At 38.3% G+C, this 19,570-nt stretch overlaps 1 protein-coding gene across 2 annotated transcripts in view; it reads left to right on the top strand.

The window, feature by feature from the left end:
• GAREM1 (GRB2 associated regulator of MAPK1 subtype 1) overlaps positions 1 to 19,570 on the top strand; it is a 207,214-nt gene that overhangs the window by 70,179 nt on the left and 117,465 nt on the right. For both annotated transcript variants that reach the window (XM_019014065.3, XM_004059305.4), the window contains exon 2: positions 7,429 to 7,569. In XM_019014065.3, the coding sequence (XP_018869610.3) occupies positions 7,429 to 7,569 (141 nt within the window). The remainder of the gene's footprint in view (positions 1 to 7,428; positions 7,570 to 19,570) is intronic.

Below are 19,570 nucleotides of genomic sequence, written 5' to 3'. Positions count from 1 at the left end.
CTTGTAAATTTGTTTGAGTTCTTTGTAGATTCTGGATATTAGCCCTTTGTCAGATAAGTAGATTGTAAGAATTTTCTCCCATTCTGTAGGTTGCCTATTCACTCTGATGGCAGTTTCTTTTGCTGTGCAGAAGCTCTTTAGTTTAATTGGATCCCATTTGTCAATTTTGGCTTTAGTTGCCATTGCTTTTGGTGTTTTAGACATGAAGCCCTTGCCCATGCCTATGTCCTGAATGGTATTGCCTAGGTTTTATTCTAGGGTTTTTATGGTTTTAGGTCTAACATGTAAGTCTTTAATCCATCTTGAATTAATTTTTGTATAAGGTGTAAGGAAGAGATCCAGTTTCAGCTTTCTACATATGGCTAGCCAGTTTTCCCAGCACCATTTATTAAATAGGGAATTCTTTCCCCATTGCTTGTTTTTGTTAGGTTTGTCAAAGATCAAATGGTTATAGATGTGTGGTATTATTTCTGAGGGCTCTGTTCTGTTCCATTGGTCTATATCTCTGTTTTGGTACCAGTACCATGCTGTTTTGGTTACTGTAGCCTTATAGTATAGTTTGAAGTCAGGTAGCGTGATGCCTCCAGCTTTGTTCTTTTGGCTTAGGATTGACTTGACAGTGCAGGCTCTTTTTTGGTTCCATATGAACTTTAGTTTTTTCCAATTCTGTGAAGAAAGTCATTGGTAGCTTGATGGGGATGGCATTGAATCTATAAATTACCTTGGGCAGTATGGCCATTTTCACGATATTGATTCTTCCTATCCATGAGCATGGAATGTTCTTCCATTTGTTTGTGTCCTGTTTTATTTCATTGAGCAGTGGTTTGTAGTTCTCCTTGAAGAGGTCCTTCACTTCCCTTGTATGTTGGATTCCTAGGTATTTTATTCTCTTTGAAGCAATTGTGAATGGGTGTTCACTCATGAGTTGGCTCTCTGTCTGTTGTTGGTGTATAAGAATGCTTGTGATTTTTGTACATTGATTTTGTATCCTGAGACTTTGCTGAAGTTGCCTATCAGCTTAAGGAGATTTTGGGCTGAGACGATGGGGTTTTCTAAATATACAATCATGTCATCTGTAAACAGGGACAATTTGACTTCCTCTTTTCCTAATTGAATACCCTTTATTTCTTTCTCCTGCCTGATTGCCCTGGCCAGAACTTCCAACACTATGTTGAATAGGAGTGGTGAGAGAGGGCATCCCTGTCTTGTGCCAGTTTTCAAAGGGAATGCTTCCAGTTTTTTGCCCATTCAGTATGATATTGGCTGTAGGTTTGTCATAAATAGCTCTTATTATTTTGAGACACTTCCCATCAATACCTTATTTATTGAGAGTTTTTAGCATGAAGGGCTGTTGAATTTTGTCCAAGGCCTTTTCTGCATCTATTGAGATAACCATGTGATTTTTGTCTTTGGTTCTGTTTATATGCTGGATTACATTTATTGATTTGCATATGTTGAACCAGCCTTGCATCCCAGGGATGAAGCCCACTTGATCATGGTGGATAAGCCTTCTTTTTGATGTGCTGCTGGATTCGGTTTGCCAGTATTTTACTGAGGATTTTTGCATCAATGTTCATCAGGATATTGGTCTAAAATTCTCTTTTTTTGTTGTGTCTCTGCCAGGCTTTGGTATCAGGATGATGCTGGCCTCACAAAATGAGTTAGGGAGGATTCCCTCTTTTTCTGTTGATTGGAATAGTTTCAGAAGGAATGGTACCAGCTCCTCCTTGTACCTCTGGTAGAATTCAGCTGTGAATCCATCTGGTCCTGGACTTTTTTTGGTTGGTAAGCTATTAATTATTGCCTCAATTTCAGAGCCTGTTATTGGTCTATTCAGGGATTCAACTTCTTCCTGGTTTAGTCATGGGAGGGTGTATGTGTGCAGGAATTTACCCATTTCTTCTAGATTTTCTAGTTTATTTGCATAGAGGTGTTTATAGTATTCTCTGATGGTAGTTTGTATTTCTGTGGGATCGGTGGTGATATCCCCTTTATCATTTTTTATTGCATCTATTTGATTCTTCTCTCTTTTCTTCTTTATTAGTCTTGCTAGTGGTCTATCAATTTTGTTGATCTTTTCAAAAAACCAGCTCCTGGAATTCATTGATTTTTTTGAAGGGTTCTTTGTGTCTCTATTTCCTTCAGTTCTGCTCTGATTTTAGTTATTTCTTGCCTTCTGCTAGCTTTTGAATGTGTTTGCTCTTGCTTCTCTAGTTCTTGTAATTGTGATGTTAGGGTGTCAATTTTAGATCTTTCCTGCTTTCTTTTGTGGGCATTTAGTGCTATAAATTTCCCTCTACACACTGCTTTAAATGTGTCCCAGAGATTCTGGTATGTTGTGTCTTTGTTCTCATTGGTTTCAAAGAACATCTTTATTTCTGCCTTCATTTCGTTATGTACCCAGTAGTCATTCAGGAGCAGGTTGTTCAGTTTACATGTAGTTGAGCAGTTTTGAGTGAGTTTCTTAATCCTGAGTTCTAGTTTGATTGCATTGTGGTCTGAGAGACAGTTTGTTATAATTTCTGTTCTTTTACATTTGCTGAGGAGTCCTTTACTTCCAACTATGTGGTCAATTTTGGAATAAGTGCGTTGTGGTGCTGAAAACAATGTATATTCTGTTGATTTGGGGTGGAGAGTTCTGTAGATGTCTATTAGGTCCGCTTGGTGCAGAGCTGAGTTCAATTCCTGAGTTCAATTCCTGGATATCCTTGTTAACTTTCTTTCTCTATCTGTCTAATGTTGACAGTGGGGTGTTGAAGTCTCCCATTATTATTGTGTGGGAGTTCTAAGTCTCTTTGTAGGTCTCTAAGGACTTGCTTTATGAATCTGGGTGCTCCTGTATTGGGTGCATATATATTTTTGATAGTTAGCTCTTCTTGTTGAATTGATCCCTTTACCATTATGTAATGGCCTTCTTTGTCTCTTTTGATCTTTGTTGGTTTAAAGTCTGTTTTGTCAGAGACTAGGATTGCAACCCCTTCCCTTATTTTGGTTTCCATTTGCTTGGTAGATCTTCCTCCATCCTTTTATTTTGAGCCTATGTGTGTCTCTGCATGTGAGATGGGTCTCCTGTATACAGCACACTGATGAGTCTTGACTCTTTATCCAATTTTTCAGTTGGAGTTTAAATGGGAGCATTTAGCCCATTTACATTTAAGGTTAATATTGTTATGTGTGAATTTGATCCTGTCATTATGATGTCAGCTGGTTATTTTGCTTGTTACTTGATGCAGTTTCTTCCTAGCCTTGATGGTCTTTACAATTTGGCATGTTTTTGCAGTGGCTGGTACCGGTTGTTCCTTTCCATGCTTAGTGCTTCCTTCAGGAACTCTTGTAGGGCAGGCCTGGTGGTGACAAAATCTCTCAGCATTTGCTTGTCTGTAAAGGATTTTATTTCTCCTTCACTTATCTTAGTTTGACTAGATATGAAATTCTGGGTTGAAAATTCTTTTCTTTAAGAATGTTGAATATTGGCCCCCACTCTCTTCTGGCTTGTAGAGTTTCTGCCGAGAGATCCGCTGTTAGTCTGATGGGCTTCCCTTTGTGGATAACCCGACCTTTCTCTCTGGCTGCCCTTAACACTTTTTCCTTCATTTCAACTTTAGTGAATCTGACAATTACGTGTCTTGGAGTTGCTCTTCTCGAAGAGTATCTTTGTGGCATTCTCTGTATTTCCTGTATTTGAATGTTGGCCTGCCTTGCTAGATTGGGGAAGTTCTCCTGGATAATATCCTGCAGAGTGTTTTCCAACTTGGTTCCATTCTCCCTGTCACTTTCAGGTACACCAATCAGACGTAGATTTGGTCTTTTCACATAGTCCCATATTTCTTGGAGGCTTTGTTCGTTTCTTTTTACTCTTTTTTCTCTAAACTTCTCTTCTCGCTTTATTTCATTCATTTGATCTTCAATCACTGATACCCTTTCTTCCAGTTGATCGCATCGGCTACTGAAGCTTGTGCATTCGTCACGTAGTTCTCGTGCCATGGTTTTCAGCTCCATTAGGTCATTTAAGGACTTCTCTACACTGGTTATTCTAGTTAGCCATTCGTCTAATGTTTTTTCAAGGTTTTTATCTCCTTTGCAGTGGGTTCGAACTTCCTCCTTTAGCTCAGATAAGTTTGATTATCTGAAGCCTTCTTCTCTTCAAAGTCATTCTTCGTCCACCTTTGTTCCATTGCTGGCGAGGAGCTGCATTCCTTTGAAGGGGGAAAGGTGCTCTGATTTTTAGAGTTTTCAGCTTTTCTGCTCTGTTTTTTCCCCATCTTTGTGGTTTTTATCTACTTTTGCTCTTTGATGGTGGTGACATACAGATGGGGTTTTGGTGTGGATGTCCTTTCTGTTTGTTAGTTTTCCTTCTAACAGTCAGGACCCTCAGCTGCAGGTCTGTTGGAGTTTGCTGGAGGTCCACTCCAGACCCTGTTTGCCTGGGTATCAGCAGTGGAGGCTGCAGAACAGCGAATATTGCTGAACAGCAAATGTTGCTGCCTGATTGTTCCTCTGGAAGCTTCGTCTCAGAGGGGTACCTGGCCATGTGAGGTGTCAGTCTGCCCCTACTCGGGGGTGCCTCCCAGTTAAGCTACTCAGGGGTCAGGGACCCACTTGAGGAGGCAGTCTGTCCGTTCTCATATCTCAGACTCCATGCTGGGAGAACCACTACACTCTTCAAAGCTGTCAGACAGGGACATTTAAGTCTGCAGAGGTTTCTGCTGCCTTTTGTTCGGCTATGCCCTGCCCCCATAGGTGGTGCTCTACATTTCTCATTCCTCTTGCGTAGCACTCATCATGGCTTCTCTAATGTAAAATTACATATGAACCCACCTCACTCTCAAGAATGACTTCTTGAATGTAGGGACTAAGTCTTCTTTATATTTTTGCCCATTCCCTCATTGCCTTTTGCATAAAAGATAAAAAATGTTTGTTGGATAATGAATGAATGTTTGCTGGACTTGTTAAAAATAAATGTGTGAACTGTCCCCTGTTCTATATAATCCTGATTTTCTTACCCATTACTTCCCCCACCCAGGATCTCTCACCTTCGAATGAATTTGTAATTTAATTACTTATTTTTGTTGTTGGTATTGGCTGTCTTCTCCCTGTTGAATAGTAAGTGCCCTAGGGCAGCGATCTTGGGTTTGTTCACCCGTATGTGCCTAGCACTCAGAACAGTGCTTGTTATATTGGTTGAGTGAATGAATGAAACTTGAAGCCAAAGGTCAGTTTTTCCCCTTTCTTTGGATTATTGTCAGTGTTTTTCAAGGTAAGAGACATTGTGGCATTGGAAGAGCAGGAGAGAGATGGAGAGAGACCCCAAAGTCAGCTTCTGCGACTTACTGTGCTGTGCAGCTTTGAGCAAGTTTCTCAACTCCTCTGAAGGTCATTTCCTAACTTTTAAAGGTTAATATAACTTGAATTACAATATTTATAGAAGGATTACGTTTTAGAGGGAAAAAAGCATACCATAAAATCAGTAGCTTATGTGTCCTGATCACTGCTAATACCTTGTAGAACTGGTGCTACACACTTTCCATTCACTGTGTGTCTCCACATCCACTCTGTGCAGCAGGGCCTGTTGTATTAATAACTGTTTCACAGGTGAAAGGAGGAGGTTCGTGCCCAAGACCACACCATGGTGGGTAGTGGAACATTGCTTGAGACCAGGTCTGTGGGACTCTAAACCTGGTGCTTGTAATTCCTGCCTACTGTGTATATGCTCAGCAGGGGGCTGCATGATTTCTTCTTTGGAGCAGCAGTTCTAGATTTTTCCTTCCTGCCCTAAGGTGGTTGAGGGATACAAAGGGCTCATGAGTACCACTGGCCCCCAGGCAGTATCTTTCTGAAAAAGGCAGGCCACATCCTCTCAAGAGGTGATGGGCAGCATAGTCTGGTTTGAAAAATCCCCCCGATGAATTGGATTCTCCCCCTTCTGCTAATGTACCTCCACTTCCAGATCTATTTTTCTCTCCCTGTCCCCTTATAAAGTTTTTTAACTCTTTGTATTTTGCAGTATAAGGTATTCCTGCATTAAGACTGTTTTAACCTTTTTATTTTATTTCATTTTTTATTTTTTGAGATAAGGTCTCGCTCTGTTACCCAGGCTGGAGTGCAGTGGCACAATCTCAGCTCACTGTAGCCTCCACCTCCCGGGCTCAAGCGATCCTCCTATCTCAGCCTCCTAAGTAGCTGGGACTACAGATATATGCCACTACACCCGACAAATTTTTGTATTTTTTTTGTAGAGATGGGATTTTGCCATGTTGCCCAGGCATGTCTCAAACTCCTGGACTCAAGCCATCCTCCCACCTGGAGTGTTGGGATTATAGGCATGAGCCACCATGCCAGGCCAAGACTGTTTTAAAGATTGTTGCATTACTGTTTTGGAAACAAATTAGACATTTTAGGTTGGGATAGCCAAGTTGATCATTACAGTCTCTTCTATTTATTGAAAAAGTACTGAAATTTTTAAGAATTTTTGAGAGATCTAAAATGCCATTTCAAAACACAGTTAAATCACTAATAACTTAATTACTGTAATATAGTGTCAAAATAAGGCTGTTTTCTGTATAAAAAGTTAGCCTTTTCAGATATTTTCATTGAGCACTGAAAATTACTAAACTAGGATTAATGGAACGGATTATTTCAGCATCTAGAAAAACATCTTTTAAGTTTTAGGAAATGAATTTCTCTTTTGAAATAGTTTGTCATCCGTTCAAATGCTGAAAAGATATTTCAGAAAATATTAAAATGAAAAGAAATTTCATTTGTATGCTATAAATCATTATTTTTAATTGATCGGGAAGTTTGGTAGGAGGCCAGAGAAAATTGGCAAACATAAAATTTAAAAGGAACTGTGAGTATTTAATTTCAAGTACTCTTTCAACAGAGATAAGATTATTTATTTTTGTAGCTTTATTGTGGTGATTAAATCATAAGCTTTCAATCTATCTGACCTAGCTTTGAATCCTCACTTTTCAGTTTATTAAATCTGTGAGCTTAGACATGTTAACATTTCAAACTTTGATTTTTCTCACCTGTAAAGAAGGAGCATTACCTTTTACCTACCTCCTAAAGTTATCTTATTACATGAAATAGTATATGCAAGGCATCTAAACAGTACCTAATATATTCTAGGCACTTAATAAATGTTTTATTATCATTAAAACATAATCATTTAGGTATAATGTGATATTTGAATAGCTATTTGCAAATGAGTGGGAAACATTTTTTATGGACTTCTATGTACAGTTGTCAGCTTGGTGTGGAATACCCTTTTTAAAAAAAAAAAAAAATTCAGAGGTAAACTTTATCTCATCTTGGGATGAACTGTCAACTTCTGCATTAGTCAAGTTTTAACTAATGAAATTTTATTGCAAAGTATGGAGAAAGCAGATTATGAATTCTAAGTTTCTCATATAAAATTGTATTTCCTAGGAGAGTGCGTAGAAGGGCTGCGGGAAAATGACTACCTGTTGATTCATTCCTGCCGCCAGTGGACCACCATCACTGCCCACAGCTTGGAGGAGGGTCACTATGTCATTGGGCCAAAGATAGAGATTCCGGTACATTATGCAGGTAAGACTCCTCCAAGGGCCAAGATGAGTCAGCGAGAGAAAGGGGATGTGAATAGCTAAACTTTTCCTCTAAGAATTGTCTGTAAACTAGAAAGTAGAATGACTTAGAGAATCAAACATTTGTGTGTGGTTATCGATCAGTGAAAGCTCAGATTCATTTTGTTAGAAGTATTTCTAATTAATGCATGTAGTTAAATGAGGATTCTTATTAGGTATTTATAAGATAGAAATTTTACAAATAAAACACCTCTATTGTCTTGGAATTAAAATCAATACATGTAGCCAACCTCGGAGCTTCAGGGGGTCATGTCTCTGAGGAATCCTGTATACAGTTTGGGCATTGCTTTTGTGAATGACTTTGTGAAGATTTCACAAGATTCCGTCTCACAAATTAACATTGTGGTCTGGGTTTAAAAGTATTGGATTGGTAGTTCATATACCTGGATATGTCACTCCTTTCAATAGGCATTTAGATTACAGGCAACTGAGATGCCCTCACTGCTTTAGTTAAATGAGGGTAATACCTGCCTTCTCACCTCACTTTGAACCCGACTCAATGCAATAGTGCCATATAACTGATTTTTATTGAGTATATTCTGTGTGCCAGTACTGTTCTAGGAGGTTGGGATACATCTAGTGGCTTAAATAAGCTTTAAATAGTGATAGCTTATAAGTGCCATTAAAAAAAAAACTTATGTTACCATATGCTTTTTCCAGCACTTATAATACATTATATAAAGGATCTTAGCCTTTTCTGTAGTATTGTTCAATATTTTCCAAGTCTGTTCAGAATACCTTAATCAACTAACCATAAATTGTGTAGCCCTAGACTGCCATTGTGTTCTCGAATAACCCCTTTACAATGCACAGAGAGTTATTATTTGGAAAAGGGACCTTACTGTATTCCCACTGTCTAGACACAGCAAATGGTATTTGTTTGATGAATATTTAATGAATGAATGAATAGTTTGGTACCATTTTTGATTCCTGGGAATCTTCAAATGCTGATATGACCCAGGGATTACTTAGCTTCTCAAAAATCCTTCTTACTCAAAAAAATTATAAGACAGAATTTCTGTGGCCTAAAACTTTGTCCTCTAGAATTGTATTTCCTAGCCCTAAGAGTAGCCTTCATGGAAAAAGAGAAATGTATACTTGTAGAAAGCATTACATCTGTTAGATTGTAACTCAGGCAAGTGGGGCAATTTTCACAGGGGCAGAGAATGAAACAAACCCCCTACCCTACCCATTCTGTCATCAGAATGGTTCCTACTAGTAGTGAGATACATGCTACTTTTAGCAAGTCCAAATTCTGTTTCTGTCTTTGTGGAAAACTGGAAAGAAAGGTAAATTGCTACATTGCTTCATCCTATATACTTTTACCTAATCTGCTGTATTCTTCTATGAGGAAATTACGTTTTAGTCTTTCCCGCAAAAGCGCTGTGAAAAGCTCTGTCAAATCAGTCTTCCCAAAAGAGTGCCCTCATTTTATCACTTCCTCAAACCCCTTTAGAGACTGCATCCTGCTGCTAGATTCTTTGACTTGTTGTTGAATGCTTTCCAGAGGCTGGTTCTAGTCTACTTCTCCAAACTGATCTTTTCTATTCCGAAGAGTGAACCTCCCACTCTTGCTACATTAGTCGTCTCACTGTTTCCTGAACATACTAGACACTTTTCCATTTACACAGTCTCTAGCTAGCTGGAGTTGCCTCCCTCAGCTCATCATTTCATCAGGAGGGTTCAGCCGTCCTCCGCAGCCCCACGTGGTCTCCTGATGTGTCCCATTCATTTAGCACACGTCCTCAGTCTCATTCAATTACCTTTTCCTGTGTACACACTCACCAGTTGGACTGTACAGTCCTTAACAAGTTATACCAATTCTAAAAAACACCTGAAGCCTTTGGATCTGTACTCAAAAGAAAATTCTTTGTGGCTATGGGTGTTTGACTTAGGGATCTCAAACTTGGTTATACATTGGATTCACCTGGAGAACTTTAAAAAGACTGATGTGGGGTCCTACCTCCGGAAGTTAATTGGTCTGGAGTGTTGGCTGGATATCAGAATTTTAAAAGCTCCCTCGTGGTTAAAATATACAGCCAGTGTTGGGAACCCATTGTTCTAGAATGAGCATCCACAATGTGAGATAAGATTTCCTCAAACACACACAAATATTTGTAAATATTTTGGTGTTTGGAACTTCTTTTTAAAACAACCATCCAGCTTCCATTGGGAAGAAAGATGTGATATTGTTGAGCAGCTTGCTTTCGATCCATAAGGAAGGTGACGGATTATGTTGCAAATGATACGTTTTTAAAAATGAAATTGAGGTGCCAAGACTTAAGAGGAAACATGGGCACTAAGATCACATCATTCAACATAAAGGAGAGAAAATACATTAAAGAAAGAAAAGCTTGAAATAGGACCAAATAGTTCATGAGATCATTTGCCATTAAACAAAATAGAATGAATCGCTGGTCATGAGTGTCTGAATGTTCTAAGCTGTCTTCCTCAATTTTTTCAACAAGAAGTTTAGGTAGAAGTTTTGAGATACAAATAGATTCCAGCTGATCATTTTGTTTTGTGTTTCATCTCTTAAGATAGCACCATGAAACTTGCTTTACAAGACAAATTTAGTGATTTGGTAGTTTTTTTAAAAAAATTGTATAAACAGGTAAATAAGAAGGCAGTGTGGTTTTATAAGTGTTTTTTGTTTGTTTGTTTGTTTTGAAACAAGGTGTCACTCTGTCACCCAGGCCAGAATGCAGTGGTGTGTTCATGGCTCACTGCAGCCCTGGACTACTGGGCTCAAAGGATCCTCCCACCTCAGCCTCTTGAGTAGCTGGCACTACAGGCTTGTACCTGGCACCATGCCCAGCCAACTTGTCAATTTTTTTGTAGAGACCAGTTCTTGCTTTGTTGCTGGTCTCAAACTCCAGGTCTCAAGCAATCCACCTGCCTTGGCCTTTCAAAATGTTGGAATTACGGGTATGAGCCATCACACCTGGCCTGGGAGTATGTTTTGATTACAGTGTAAAATGGAGACCCAGGAGTCTTGATATGATTGATCATTTCAAGGTTATAGTGTATATATTTTGTCTCCAAGAATCTATTTATTGCCAGGTTTAGCCCTTGGAAAAAAGAGAGCATATAGTACATTGTGGAGACCAAAAATCATTTATGTCTCCCTAGCTTATTTGTGCTCTAGTTTTAATTAGAGGAAACCCTTATATATGTATATTTTACCAATTTTTCAGAATTTCATCTAGGTTGAAATGAATCTCACTTTTTTTTAGGACAGTTAATAAACAGTAATTTAAAATGTTTAACAGAGTAGTAAAGCCCACCAGCTTTGTAATCAAACAACCAAGTTTGATTTCTCATTCTGCCATTTTCTGTCTATATTACTTTGGGCAAGCTACTAAATCTCTTTAAATCTTTGTTTCCTCATCTATAAAGTGAAGGTAATTATAGTGCCTTTCTCTTAGGGTAATTGTGAAGATTGAAAGAGAAACACCTTTCAGAGTGTTTACCACTAAGTAAGCCTCCATAAATGTTAATGGTGATGACTGTGATCATGTTAGCTACTAAATGTTTCTAAGGATTTAATTCTTTATCCTGCACTACTAATTACAAGTTGAATTACTCTTCATTCAAGCTAGTTGAATACTGACACCCCTCAATGTTATTTGGGCTGCTGTTTTTTGTTTTGCTTTTGTAATTTTATTTTGAAGTTGCAGTAGTATAGTTTACTCCCTTGTGCCATTTCCCCGGTTTTACCCATTTTTAGTATCATTTTGCCACATTTGTTTTTTATCATTCTTACCCTCCTCCCTCCCCACCAAATGCACATACAAATACAGACAAATATGCTATTTATTTTTTTCTCAGTTATTTGAGAGTAGACAGCATACATCCCCCTAATACTTCACTGTGTATTTCCTAAGAACAAGGATATCCTCTTATATAACCACAGCACTGGTAGCAAATTCAGTACATTTAATACTTTAATCTACTGTCCATGTTCCAGTTTTGTTGATTGTCCCAATAATGCCTTGCTGCATTTTTTCCCCCTCCAGGACAACATCCAGTCTAGGACCACTTATTGTATTTTGCTCTTGTATCTCTTTAGTCTCCTTTAATCTGGAACAAGTTCCTCAGCCGTCTTTGTCTTTCGTAATATAGACATTTTTTAAAGAATACAGGCAAATTATTTTCTAAAACAACCCTCAGTTTGGGTTTCCCCGTGTCCTCGTGATTTGATGAGGCTATGCAGTCTTGGCTGGTCTGCTCTGTGTTGTGATAATGGCAAGGGATGTCCTTTGCCCCTTATTGGTGATTTTAGTTTTGATCACTTGGTTAACGTATTGTCCAGTTTCTCTGCTGTATAATTACCATTTACTTTGTGATTACTGGGAAATTTGAGAGGACGTACTTTTAGACTCTGTAACTATCTTGCTCTTTCCCTAAATCTTCTCCCCCCACCACTCCCCTATTAAGTAGTTATTGATGATTCCTGTCTGATTCCATTTTTACTATGAAGGTGGCAAAACAGTGCTTTTCTAACTTAACTCCACCATTCCTTCTTGTATTCGTTAGCTGTCATTCTCCTGTAAGGAAAAGCGTTTTTTTCTCTTCTGTTTATTTATTTTTTTACTTACCTGTTATTATGAGCATGGACTTGTGGATTCTTATGCCATTCAGTGTACTATGATATATTGCTGTCCTTGTTTCTTCAAATGGTCGTATGTTTCTCCATTTGGGTATAGGCTGGCACCTGTGTCTCTGTGACATGCCCCCTTCATTTTTTAAATGATGTCCTTATTTTCTGGCATAGGTAACAACCATTCTTTTCAATCAGTATTCTCCTTTGGTCAAGGATCCTACACTCTCCTATTCCAAGTAGTACCCCTTGCTTTGTGATCTTTGGTAAGAGAGTCCCTTGGAGTTGGGCAGTGCACAGCCTGGGCAGCCATAGGCCACAGCTCCATTCATGCATATTTTGGAAAGCAATACAACTCAGCGTTTTAAAGATATGTGTTACATCAGAGATTTTCATGAAATTCTTAATATGAAAAATAATTTCATAAAACCTTGAAAAAAGGTAACTACGACTTCTGTGGTTCTTATGAGAACCTCACACTGAAATGGTGGTGACAAGAATCTCCTTATTCTGAATTCTGAAATTATTTAGATGTGCTTTGGGAAAATAAAGACATTCCCTATTCTGGCAAAATAAGTTTTAGACAAAAGGTGTTTTCTTGGTATACCAAATAATTGATCCTGAGAGAATGTGTCCAGTCAACATCACGTATTTTGCTAATAGTAGAGAACCCACTTAAGAAAAATTGACATAGTGTTTAGAAAAGAGATTGCCACATTCGTACAAATTGTATTCAAAAGACATCACAGATAAATGTAATCTAAAGTTTCCTACTTCACATTGCTACCAAAGGGGCAAACCTTTCCTACGAAATGTACAATACAGAACTCAAGATTTTTTCTGCATTCTGTATACTCAGAACATTAACTCCAAACTGCCTGGACCTGTGTCAGACATTGCTAGCTCAACCTGCACACCCACTCTTCTTGCCACTCTTTTACCCTGACTTATTAAACAAAAACAAATATTAAATTTTTTTAACCTAGCAACTTAATTCTAGCCAGGAATTTCTGAAGTTGAATGGTTTTTATTCTACAATTAATGTATCTATTCATCAAATTCCTTTTGTCTCTGCATCTCAGCATGACCAGTCAAGCAGATCCCCAGTTGGTTACCGCTAAAGCTGGTGTCTCAGGGCCCTTATTTATGCTGACCCTTTCTAGGGCCTGAAACCTAACTTAGTATGCATAATGTGACTTTTTTTAAAAAAAAAGAATATAAACCTCAAGCCCCACGAAAGCCTAGATATGCCATTCTCCCTGGAATTTTATTTGCCCTCCTGAGCTCCAAGTCTCCACTCTATAAAATGGAGATCTACTGTAGAAAAATGTTGTTCAGATTCTCAGAGATCTAACTTGCGTAAATGGCTCAGCACAGTGCTGGCACGTGAGTAATACAAAATCAATGATATCTCCTCTCACTCCCCTCTGTCATGAAAAACAACAAAGAAAACTCTAGCAAGAGACAGCTTTGAGAAACCAAATGGATCAGAACATGAAGTGTCTGTATATCAGTGGTCTGCCAATTTGCAAAGTAATGGAATTCTGAGTGGGTTTATGAAAATTTATAGCATTCCGTGGCAAGCTTGCTGTCATCATGGATGAACAGATACTGTCATCATGGATGAACAGATTGCTACTTGAACATAAGCATCTGAGATAAACTCCAGCCACGTTTGGCTTCTATTTTTAAATTCTCATCCTCCTGCAAATCTGGTGAATCTGTAACAAGCTAAAATGATCTCAGTACTTTCCCTCCTAGTTGTAATATGTACAGAAGTAAGTGACACTTGAGCAGAAGATGGGTAAGAATTGCTTATGCAGTTTTCAAGGCCCTTATTCAGCAAGCACCTGGATTTATATCAGCAGTGCCTGTTTTTAAAAGTGTAGGATGTGCAGTGTTTGTCTCTTGGGCGAAATTATAGTAATGTGGCATCTAACATAACCTTGAATTGTAATTACTGAACAAAAGGAAATGTTGAAACAAGCTAATTTTATTCTCCTGGGTTGCAAGTTTAATTAGCATGAATCATCCATTTATAAAAGTAACTACTAGTATTGAACAACACTTTGTGTACTTTCCCTGTTACATGGGGTAAAGCTTATGTGACGAAATGGAAAATAACCAAACTTTCTTTTCAGAAGTCCTCAGAACTAATATAGTATGCTGAGGAACATTTATCTCAGCCATTTTTTGCCATTAAGAAATGTTATAGATCTAAAAAATAACCATTTTTGATGACTGAATTTTTAGGTTATAGTTAACAATAACTAAAATTTATTTAGTGCTTACCATTTCTTAGGCACTTCATTAACTCAGCATTTTACTTTTATTTTTTCGTGTGACTTTCACAAGAAACTCATGAAATGGGTGCTATTATCTATATTTCATACAAGTACAAGCTGAGGTTTAGAGATGTTAAGTGTTTGTAATAATACACAGTTAATAAGTGTGATTTGAACCCAGGATATGTGGCTTCAGAGCCTGCCCTCGTCTCCACTATTCCCTGGAAAGTGCTAGGAGGCACTTTTACTTGGAAGTCATCCTAGAGAGGAGAGATGTGTTAGAATTAGCCAATAAGCTGGGTAAAGCTTTCACTTTTCTTCCTTTCACAGTAGCTCCCTACTTGTATTCTGACTCTAGGAAAAAATTAAGTAGATACATAAGACTTGACTTTTTCAGATTTACAAGTCATCTGCATACAGGTGACATTCCCCTTGCTCAGTAAATTTCTGGGAAGAGATTCCAGGGGAGCCCCTGGAGCCTCAGAGGGGACAGCTGCTGGGCCTAGGGGGGTGATCAGATCAGAGGCAGGAGGCCTGGGGAAAGAGTGTTTTAAGTGTTGAAGAAGGAAATGGGTGATGTTCAACAGGGCAGTTTCAAGTAAGGAAACTGAGGAAAATTAGATTACAGAAGAGTGTTAAAAATGAGTGAAAGGTAGACAGCAAGCAAGGATCAACTATTTTTGCCAAGATATTTTGTACTAAAGGGAAACCAATGACATTTGATTTGGGGGGAGCAAAGTAAATGTAAAAATTTTATTTAAAAAAAAAAGGGAAGCCAAGAAAGAGGACATAGGAGTGAAATCAGCTTTCCAGTATTTCATATTTTTAAGTATAATGGAATCTGAGAAATCTTTCTAGACTAAGGGAAATGATTCAGAAAAGGAAAAAGAGAGAAAGTAATTAAGTAGTATATTAGTCTGCTGTCTAGGAAATTGTCTCTACCATTTTTTTCCTCGAGTCAAAAATATTATTCTCTTCCTCTCTCCATTACTTAAATTTCATAGCTGCTGTAACATAGTTTTTGTGGTCAGATAGAGGGTAAATGTATCTTTCACACATTGGTATTTACACTCATATTTTAACTCAAAACAAAGATGAAGAGATTATCTAAGTGTCTTTGCTACAAGAATGGATTGAAGATTGTCACCAATCTTCAGTATAGCTTTCTAGTCCTACTTCACATTGCTTAATAATAACTCAAGGAAATTTGAATATGAATGGATTTCATGATGAGATGATTAGGGAATTATTGTGAGTTTGTTATTTGTAATCAATGTATTATAGTATGAGGGAAAATATCCTCACTTTTTAGAGAGACATACTGAATTATTTAAGGGTGAAATGTGATTATAAAATGCTCGAGCAAAAGTGGACATAAAAATAGATGACTCTGGCAAACTAAGTTGTTAAATCTAGGTAAAAGGTATATGGGTGTTCATTACCTGAATTTTCCATGTGTTTGGGAATTATTGTAATAAAAAGGAAAAAATTGACTCAGCACAACCACTAGTGGCAAAATAAATTGTATAGTTGAACTCTTATATGGCATTTTTATCAAAACCACTCTGCCTCCATCCTTGAATCCTATTTATAGTCTTAATTAATTTTTCTAGGGGTGAAAGTTCATCTTTCACTGGGTCGTTTTGTTCCAGTGTTAAATGTTTGTGGCAACAACACAGTGAAGGGTGAATTCAGGAAGAAATGATGTTGTTTTCACCATGTGGTAGAAGCTTCCAGCTCATGGCTTCCTATGGAAACCTGATTGCTCCCAGCTGTGGCTGGTTTCTAGCGACTGACCCAGTTGATGGTAGTGATTTAATTATTAAAGGGGGGTAAAGTTTGGATAGGTGTATGTAAAACTTGGAAAGAAAGGAACTTTTTTAAAAATTATTTTCTTAAAATAAGAGCTTTATGAGAGATATGGAAAGGGAGAATATGAGCAAATACATTGCAGAATTATTTGGTGTCATACTATGTGGCTTTTCTAGATTGCTCTATAAATGCTAGTAAAGCTCTAAAAATTTTAGAGTCCTTTGATTGCTATTTTCACATTTCAGCCTGTTTACCCAGAATCCTTGCAAATTATTTACTGAATCTACAAACAGAAAGTATAGTATTAAAAAAAAACCACGAAAATTCTAGCACAAAACAGGGATGGGGTTCAGAACTCCTAGGCTACTGTTTTCCATTTCTTTATACTTACATTTAGGTACTCAGTGGAAAGTTGGTTACTTGAAAGGGCTAACGCCAGTTCAAATATAATTTAACCTATGAGATAATATGATTAACATCAGGTGGAAAGTTTGAACAAGCTGCCTGTGACCACACTGTTAATGGAGTGTTTATAGCATGGGTGGGAAAGTGCTTGTCTCACTTCATAATTTGATTTCCATATTGGATTTGTACCTCTAAGAAGTAGTGTGACCTTTTAAAAGGTTCTTTTTTAGGAATTTCTTTGAGCTTTTTCTATTGGTGGAAAACAGACTTCATGGGTTCCAAAACTGATTGCAGTGCTAGCAAAACTTCCTGAATTGAAGTCACTCTGCTCCATTTCTTAGGCTTGGAATCACTTGCCTTTGTGAGTCACTATCCAGGGAAGTCGTGTGCTGGCTTTCTGTTAACCCTGACCCATTTCTGTAGTTGTTGAGTGATCTGCAACAGGAAAACAACAAAACTATGTGTACCATGTGAACTTTTCTGATATTTGGAGCAAGAGGGTAGATGATTCAGACGTGTCTGTGTTGATTTTTGGTGAGGTATACATTACACAGGGCCTCCAACATGTTAGAACTGGTTTACAGAACACCGTAGGGTTTGTCCCTAATAGTGAGTCAAGCCAATGCGTGAGTGTGAGACAAGCAAAATAAACACAGAGCTTTTATTTTTTAGATGTTAAAAATCATTGTAGGTAAACCAAATGCAGTAGACACATAGACATGAGAAAGATTCCGTTTTTCCATTCATGCCTTCTACATTCCATACGTTTCTCAGTGGCAATTCCATTTTTTCTTATAGACCTTCATAGCATTTTATAGTCCCAACTCTTTTCCTTTAATAAAACCGGTCTCCTCATGTGGGAGTCCCAGTTCTCTGTCCACCTAGGGTCCTTTCCTCCTGACCCACAGAGTAATTATGCAGCGAGTCTTGTTGATTCTCTTTCCACACAATTCCTATCAAAACTGCTCCTCCTTTCCAGCCTACAGTGACTGTGTCTCCCTTGCTCTAAAGAGCAAGGTGCCTCCCTTTCCTCCTCCAATCAGTCATCTATGTTACTGTCAGATTATTATTTTTTTCAAGTACAGCTCTGTTATTTTACCAGCTAGCCAGGAGTTTTCAGAGATGTTTCCCACGTGAGTATAAACTCTGGTCTAACGCTGGGCCTTTTTGAGGTCTGGTGTTCCTTTGACTACAAGCATCATCCTCCAGCAGACAACCCAGCAGGCACTCGCCACACCAGGTTGTTTGTTGTTGCTCAGGTAGGCTTTGCCCTGCCTTGTTCCCGCCTGTGTCTACTGCTTGGAGGGCTCACACCTCATAGCCACCACCCAATAGAGAAATCCTGCCCCAACCACCACCACCTTCCTCAAGAAGAAGAATAGTGAAATCCGGCCTCATTTTTACCACCTTCTTCAAGAAGCTTTTCCTAATCTTTCTCACCAGGGTAGATCCTTCCCCTTCAGAATCCCTGTAACAATTTGCACCCATGACTGTTTGTCTTGCTGTCACTCTTCCCACCACTACAGGCTCCTTGAGGACAGTCCTATCTCATACAGCATCTAACACAGCCTTGAATAGTTTAAGGACTCAATAAATAATTTTAACCCAACTGAAATGGATTCTTCTTTAAAGGAGAAACATCAAAGATGCCTGAGAACTACCTGGAGAACAAGTCAGGTCTCTTAATTCCCTCCAGTCAGGCAGGTACAGCTCTGAGACATTGACCAGGAATGGTGATTGTGAGTGCTCTAACAGGTGCAAGCAAAATGCCATGGAATTGTTGAGTAGGTAGTTCTGACAGCTGTCTAGGAGTGGGAGGCCTTCAGGTGAACGAGGTTAAGGGCGTTCTAGATAAAGTACCAGGCACCATTCCTGAAGGTAACAAATGGCTGTGGGATAGAGGGGAAGGAGTATTTAGGAGATGAAGTTAGAAACCTAGTTTGGAGCAAATTCCAGACTGAATAATGGGAACTATAATCTCTGTGCCCTGGGGAGTTCCTCCCAGAATCTGCTTTTTAGAAAGATTAAGTGAAGGCAAGTGTCCTCCCTCCCCTGCAGGTGAGTTAAATTGGTCAGGAGTGGAGGATGAGAAGATGGTGAGAAATTGCAGGTAGAGGAACTAGTTAGGAAGTTGTTAAGATAGACCTGATAAAAGATAATGAACACCTGATCTAGGCTGGGAGGGAGATGTTCAAGAGGAAGAAAAACGATACTTAGGTAAGAGGAATGAGGAAAAGGGAGCAAAAGATAATTCTGAGAAATTTTTAAAACTTTTTCCCCTAGCTTTTAAGGAAACATTTTTTTAAATTAACCTTCTTAGCACAGGCACTTGCTTTTGCACACTTTTTCTTACTCTGTTTATTATTAAAGGAAGAATTTTTCAGGTTCTTCCTAATAAGAAATAGAGTAAGAAAACAACAACAACAACAAAAAACCTCTTTGTTATCTTTTGGAACTCTCAGGGCTTTCTAGCAGAGAAGTTTCCTATCTTGTCAGATATTGGACCTCTAGACGGCAAGAATGTCCTTTTAGTTCTTGGGCTTGCCAGATATGTAAGAGATAGGAGTTCCACAGAGAAGTGTATTTGGAGTAAAAGATTATATGATGGAGAAAAATGGTGCACAAAAGTCTCAGGCTCTAAAAGATTGATACCATAAAGATTTGATAGCTTTACGTATATTTGGCAATTACTTATTTTCTGCATCTAGTAGGAGGAATTCTTTGTTCTACATATAAAAATCTAGAAAAGTCTGATGAATGAAATATTCTGGCTATATATTTTCAGTACTATGACAAATTCATCTGTGTGGGAGAATATGTGTTTGGTAGGTTGACTTGTT

The sequence above is a fragment of the Gorilla gorilla genome, chromosome 17 (genome assembly GCF_029281585.2).
Source record: "Gorilla gorilla gorilla isolate KB3781 chromosome 17, NHGRI_mGorGor1-v2.1_pri, whole genome shotgun sequence".
NCBI lineage: Eukaryota > Metazoa > Chordata > Mammalia > Primates > Hominidae > Gorilla > Gorilla gorilla.
Note: the sequence above shows the minus strand (reverse complement) of the source record. Positions and strands in the feature narration are given on the sequence as shown.